The sequence below is a fragment of the Trametes versicolor genome (genome assembly GCF_000271585.1).
Source record: "Trametes versicolor FP-101664 SS1 unplaced genomic scaffold TRAVEscaffold_7, whole genome shotgun sequence".
Lineage (NCBI taxonomy): Eukaryota > Fungi > Basidiomycota > Agaricomycetes > Polyporales > Polyporaceae > Trametes > Trametes versicolor.
The window spans coordinates 212,911-218,910 of record NW_007360327.1 but is presented as its reverse complement, the minus strand read 5'-3'; the positions used below and the strand labels follow the sequence as shown (position 1 = coordinate 218,910).

At 54.9% G+C, this 6,000-nt stretch overlaps 2 protein-coding genes across 2 annotated transcripts; both read left to right on the top strand.

Moving 5' to 3' along the window:
- Window positions 1-1,458: 1,458 nt before the first annotated feature.
- TRAVEDRAFT_48246 (P-loop containing nucleoside triphosphate hydrolase protein) lies at window positions 1,459-3,780 on the top strand (the record flags this gene model as incomplete). Its single annotated transcript, XM_008041068.1, has 11 exons — window positions 1,459-1,542; window positions 1,599-1,710; window positions 1,768-1,954; window positions 2,009-2,090; window positions 2,141-2,229; window positions 2,282-2,369; window positions 2,424-2,598; window positions 2,651-2,808; window positions 2,861-3,394; window positions 3,446-3,566; window positions 3,620-3,780. The coding sequence occupies 11 exons, from the start codon at window positions 1,459-1,461 to the stop codon at window positions 3,778-3,780; spliced, it is 1,791 nt and encodes a 596-aa protein (XP_008039259.1).
- A 503-nt stretch (window positions 3,781-4,283) lies between these two features.
- On the top strand, window positions 4,284-5,945 carry TRAVEDRAFT_126521 (Clavaminate synthase-like protein; the record flags this gene model as incomplete). Its single annotated transcript, XM_008041289.1, has 11 exons — window positions 4,284-4,337; window positions 4,399-4,630; window positions 4,688-4,730; window positions 4,782-4,834; window positions 4,895-4,971; window positions 5,027-5,134; window positions 5,189-5,273; window positions 5,327-5,498; window positions 5,549-5,611; window positions 5,664-5,776; window positions 5,833-5,945. The coding sequence occupies 11 exons, from the start codon at window positions 4,284-4,286 to the stop codon at window positions 5,943-5,945; spliced, it is 1,113 nt and encodes a 370-aa protein (XP_008039480.1).
- Between the last annotated feature and the right edge of the window lie 55 nt (window positions 5,946-6,000).

Genomic DNA, 6,000 nt, shown 5'->3' with positions numbered 1-6,000 from the left:
GCTGGATGATGGTGTTGCGAGTGGCTTCAGAGAGTGCGGGGGGCATGGTGGTGGCAGAGGTGGAGGAGTATTCCAGCAGCGCTGATGTGGCATCACCTCAGTAAACATTATATAATATATTCCCACAGTATCATGTGACATTCACAACACGCTTGGCCAAAAACGACCCAGTTGTTCCCTGCCAAAATGCGCGTTACAAAACTATTTCCAGAAGATGTGGGTAAAGAACATATCATATCTTTGAAAGTTCGCACCCGATTCTTATGAAACAAGTACCTATAGAAAGCCAAGACATATGTCTACCTAATGCAATTTGAATCGTAGCATTACGCGCAGCCGTTACCGAGATATTCAGCAAAAGGCGCCGAGTGACCGTTTCTGGAAATAGTTTTGTAAGTCACTGTATGTAACGTACCAAGCGCGGTAGATTAGGTTAGTTTCATGGGTGATCCCATAACACCGGAAGACGCAGTCGTGCACAGTGTGCTGCATAGTGCTTATATGGCATACTAGTGCGACGCCCATGTTGTAAGGCGCTGACTCTGGCGTCAGTCCCGTTGTCGCGGCTCGGAGATAATAGACGCGAACTTGACGTGAAGTACACAGCTTACATGTTGAAACCGTGGCTGACTCGGGGGCGATGTGGCTGCCATATTGGTGGTGCTTTGTAGCGCGACCTGAGCCGTGGCGTGGCCCGCCCTATTCATACAGATGTTCAGCACGACGCTCCGTGGGCGTTTGCTCATTGCAATGCAATGCAATGCAATTGCAACCTAGCTTGCGAGTGATCTCGAACCATCCTATGCTCACCCTCCGATGACCTGCCTTGTCCACGTTCGGGCGATATGGCGAAAGCGTGCAATGTGGGAGCTCCGAGTCGAGGTGAATGAGCCGGCTGCGGGCGGAGAGAGCTTCGGAGGACGCCGGGGCACGTCGGCCGAGTTCCGGCTCCGGAGGAGCAGAAAATCTTATCAGATAAGATTGTGAGCTTAGCCTCGCGCTTGCGCGAGCACGCCAACCCACCCGCCCTACGCGAATTAAACAGCATGTCCTCTCCTGCCATCGCCCGCTATTCTTCCACCCCTTCCACCTCTTCGATGAGCTAGAGTCTCGTACGGTCGCGAAGCTTTGGCAATGACCGCACTCTTCTGTCGCCGTTGTCTGCTCAAACCTTTCAAAGTTGTTCCGACATGGACTCGGCAGTTGGGCACACATCCATCTTCTCGCGCCTTTAACCCACTCTCGGATCATCTACGTCCTCACAACGCGTGGAGTCCAGGTAGAGGCACATATGCACGCCTCTATCAGAACCTGGCGCAGCAGCCACCAACGAATGAGACGACCCCACCGCAACCCCCCAAGCCAGAGCCAGAGCCTAAGAAGCAGGACCTCGGGGGTGATGCAGTCCACGTATCCCAGGCGGAGCAGCGGAGGAGAGACTGGAATATCATTCGTAGGATGTCGCAGAACCTATGGCCGAAGGATGACTGGAATACCCGTGGACGCGTGCTCTTCGGCCTGGGTTTACTGATCGGAGGCAAAGTACGTGCTCTTGATGTGGTCGTCTGAACGAGTGGGAAATTAATGAAACGGGTTAGTTGCTGAATGTGCAGGTTCCACTGATATTCAAGCAAATCATAGACACGCTCAACGTCGACATCACTGCTGGCTCAACTGTTTGGATTGTCGGAGGGTCTCTCATCCTTGGCTGTGAGATACTTGACATCTCGACGGCGTCTCTCGTTCTCATTCTTTGACGCTGCGTAGACGGCGCGGCCCGTATTGGTGCTACGTTGTCTGGGGAACTACTCAACGCAACGTTTGCGAGCGTGGGCCAGAGCGCAGTGCGCAAGGTAGCAAGGCAGACATTCGAACATCTCCTCCACCTCGATCTCAAGTTCCACCTGTCTCGACACACGGGTGGGCTGACCCGTGCTATTGACAGAGGCACAAAGTATGCCTATCGCTACCGTGTCATTATCTGTAACGCGCACTGACTACTCGACAGGGGAATAACCTTCCTCCTTCAGGCCATCATCTTCCGCATAGTTCCCACAGCGCTCGAAATCTCGCTTGTTTGTGGTATTTTGGTGCGTTGCTGCCCTGTCTGCTGCGTACAGTGCATCTGACACCTCGGAAGACGTATAAATTTGGATGGGACTTCGCAGCTATTACCCTGGTGACCATGGCCGCATATACCTGGTTTACGGTGCGCACAACGTCTTGGAGGTCAGTGATCGTGTACTCCAGGGGTAATACCACACTCATATTGGCGGTACAGAACACGTTTTCGAAGAGAGGCAAACAGCGCGGACAACAAAGCTGCGACGGTCGCGGTCGATTCTCTCATTAATTACGAAGCTGTAAAGGTATGTTCAAGTAGTAGAACACGTCCAACGGATCGCTGACCACAAGCTTTGCAGCATTTCAACAACGAGAAATACGAAGTCGCGCAGTACGACAAGCATCTGTCAGCGTATGAGAAAGCGTCGATCAAGATCGCGACTTCGCTAGCGTACCTCAACTCTGGGCAGAACGTCATCTTCTCGAGTGCTCTCACTATGATGATGTTCCTAGCCGCCCAGGGAGTGATAAACGGTAAGTATTTACGCTCGCATTACTGCTTCTCATTCCTCACATTGTGGGATAGGTACCATGACGGTTGGCGATCTCGTAATGGTCAACCAGCTAGTATTCCAGCTCTCGCTGCCTCTCAACTTCCTCGGAACCATATACCGCGAGATGCGGCAAAGTCTTCTTGACATGGAGGTCCTATTTAACTTGACGACGCAGAACCAGCCGCCAAAGGTAGGCCCCGCGCTCCTTGGGGAATAATACCGGAGCCTGACAAGCATTGCAGGACAAGTTCGACGCTAAGCCGGTCGACCTTCATGGCGGAGCTATCACCTTCGAGAACGTCAGCTTCGGATACCACCCATACCGCCCTATCTTCCGCGACATTTCGTTCACCATTCCCGCTGGGAAGAGGGTCGCTCTCGTCGGTCCCTCGGGTTGCGGAAAGTCCACTGTCTTCCGCCTACTCTTCCGGTTCTACGAGCCCTCATCCGGGCGCATTCTCGTCGATGGGCAAGATATACGCGACCTGCAGATCGCATCACTTCGACGTGCGATCGGCGTTGTTCCGCAAGACACGCCGCTCTTCCACTCAGATGTGCTGCAGAACATCCGGTATGGTCGTTTAGACGCAAGCGACGAGGAGGTCATGGAGGTAGCGAAGAAGGCGCATGTACACGAAGCGGTCATGCGGCTTCCTGATAAGTACAAGACGAAGGTCGGAGAGCGAGGCTTGATGCTGTCTGGCGGAGAGAAGCAGCGTCTCGCGGTCGCTCGGGTGCTCCTCAAGGATCCACCGATTCTGTTCTTTGACGAAGCGGTGAGTGTACTTCCAAGTTTGCGTGAACCGTGATCTGACTTTCTTGTGAAGACGTCGGCGCTGGACGCGCACACAGAGACGGAGCTGATGCGGAACGTGAACAGCCTGCTGTATGAGAAGGCGCGCACTAGCGTCTTCATCGCGCATCGTCTTCGCACCGTCGTGGAGTCCGGTAAGTGTTTTCCGTGCATCCCCCGAACGACCTACTGACATTGCGTTCCTCAGATCTGATTCTTGTCCTGAAGGACGGCCAGGTCGTCGAGCAGGGCACGCATGAAGAGCTTATGCGTGCAGGGGGTCTATACTACAGCATGTGGCAGCAACAGGTGTCCGACATCTCTTCTGATGCCGCACTACCTGAGTCGGCGACTCAGCAATCACTATGAAGAACGTTCCTTTGGACACCCCCGTATAGGACACCACGGCGTGCCCGGTTTTGGCCCGAGGCGTTTAACATCTTACATGCCCATATCAGGGTTCGGGTATACCAAAACCTCGTCTGTCTGAACATTGAGATGACCTGCTACTGCGGTTTCGGGCACTGCTGACCCTTCAGTATCATCACGGGGGGCCGCTCTTATCTACCTCTCGCGACCCCCATTGAAGTACAACTGAATTCGCAGACATTGTCGCCAAAGCACGCCACCAGGGTTTCGCCTTGCGCAAGACGACTTCCCCCCGGTCCGGACGCGCTAGGCCCCTGTCCGACGCGCGTCCGCACACCATCGCAGGCCCTCATGAGGCGGAAATCTCGCTCTCCTTACGCGTTGTGTGTATCCTTGTCTTGTGGCTTCTCGCTAGCCGCGGGTGTATAAAGCGGGGCCGTGCGCGGGTACGTGATCTAACCGTACCCTGTCGCACACGCCTCTCACACTCACCACATTCCGCCATGCCCGTCGCAGTCCCCGAGCTCGGTTCCTACAACTTCGTCCAGGAGACGAAGGTGCGCACGCTTCCTCTGTCTTGGTGATCGGCAGGTGCTGATCCTGGGGTATCTGTAACAGGAAGACCTCCCGTGGGCGGATCTGATCACGCTTGACTTCAGCTTGTACGGTACGCCGGAGGGCAACCAGCAGCTCGCGAAGACGCTCGTCAAGGCCGTGCGCGAGGACGGCTTCTTCTACGTGAAGAACTTCAACATCTCGCAGGAGCGCGTGAACCGTCAGTTCGCCATCGGCAAGCAGCTGTACGAGATCCCGCTCGAGGAGAAGCTCAAGTATGTCCCTCAGGGACTGGGTATGTGAACTCCTACATGAAGGTCACGGCTATGGTGCTGACGGGGATGTGTTATAGACGAGGGCGCGTTCAACGGATATGTACCTGCGGGGCGTCGCATGTAAGTCTCACAGTAGCGTGCTGAGTTCTCGCGCTGAGGTAGCGCTCGCAGCATCGATGCCGCTTCCGGCCTCCGCGACCGGGTTGAGGTGTACAACATCCCCAGTAAGTACTCATTTACCTACACAACCCCGCGCATCCACTGATCTGATTTAATCGTACCAGAGTTTAACGGGGACTTCACGCACGACCACCCGCAAGTGCTTCAGCAATTCCTCCCGGAAGTCGAGGAGTTTGCTCGTGTAAGTCTCCCATGATCCTTGTGACTGTCTGCATCCGATCTGATGTGCCATATAGTCTCTCCACACCGAGGTCTTGGACCCGCTACACGAGATTCTTGCCATCGCGCTCGGCCTCCCAGTGGACTACTTGAAGAACATCCACAAGTACGACGTCAAGAGCGAGGTCAGTCATCTTCCTCGCTATGCACATTATGGGCCGGTATTGACCTCCGCAAAGGACCACCTGAGGTACATGAAGTACACCAAGTTCTCGCCCGAAGAGAACGACAAGCTGGGCGGGCTTTGGGGACGCGGCCACACCGGTACGCAGCTGCCGTTACGCATCCGATCAGAGGTTTCACCAGTCGCCTTGCAGACTTGGGCAGCTTCACCCTGCTTTTCCGTCAACCGGTCGCGGCCCTGCAGATCAAGAACCACACGACGGGCGAGTGGAGCTGGGTCAAACCCGTCGATGGTACCCTCACTGTCAACACGTGCGACGCACTCTCTTTCCTCACCGGCGGCTACGTGAAGAGTACGGTTCACCGGTAAGCATCTTTCCACATCGGCAATAACATGTCTGCTTACAAATGTTCAGCGTCGCCGTACCTCCGAAGGACCAGCAGCACGTCGATCGTCTGGGCCTCCTCTACTTCTCTCGGTACATAAAAGCCATTGTGGTCGTTGAAAACCACTGACGCGGACATTCACAGCCCCAACAACGACGTCGAGCTCAGGACTATCAAGGAGTCCCCTGTGCTGCGTGAGCAAGGTTTCACGGAGAACGAGTTCGAGAAGTCGGGAAACCCGGTCCCCACCATGGAGAGTGAGTGGGGTTTTCGCGTCTCACTGTATACCCCGCTGACTGGTCAACACTCACAGCTTGGACGTTCGCCAAGCAGAAGTGGCAACGCACGAAGAACGTCGCGCGGGGCGACAAGAAGTTCGAGAATGCGCAGATTCTCCCCGGCTGGAACGAGCGCGTTTATGCTTGAGGGTCTCTCTGGGGTGTTGCAGTTCCATACCAAGTGTAAAAATATCCTCCAACCA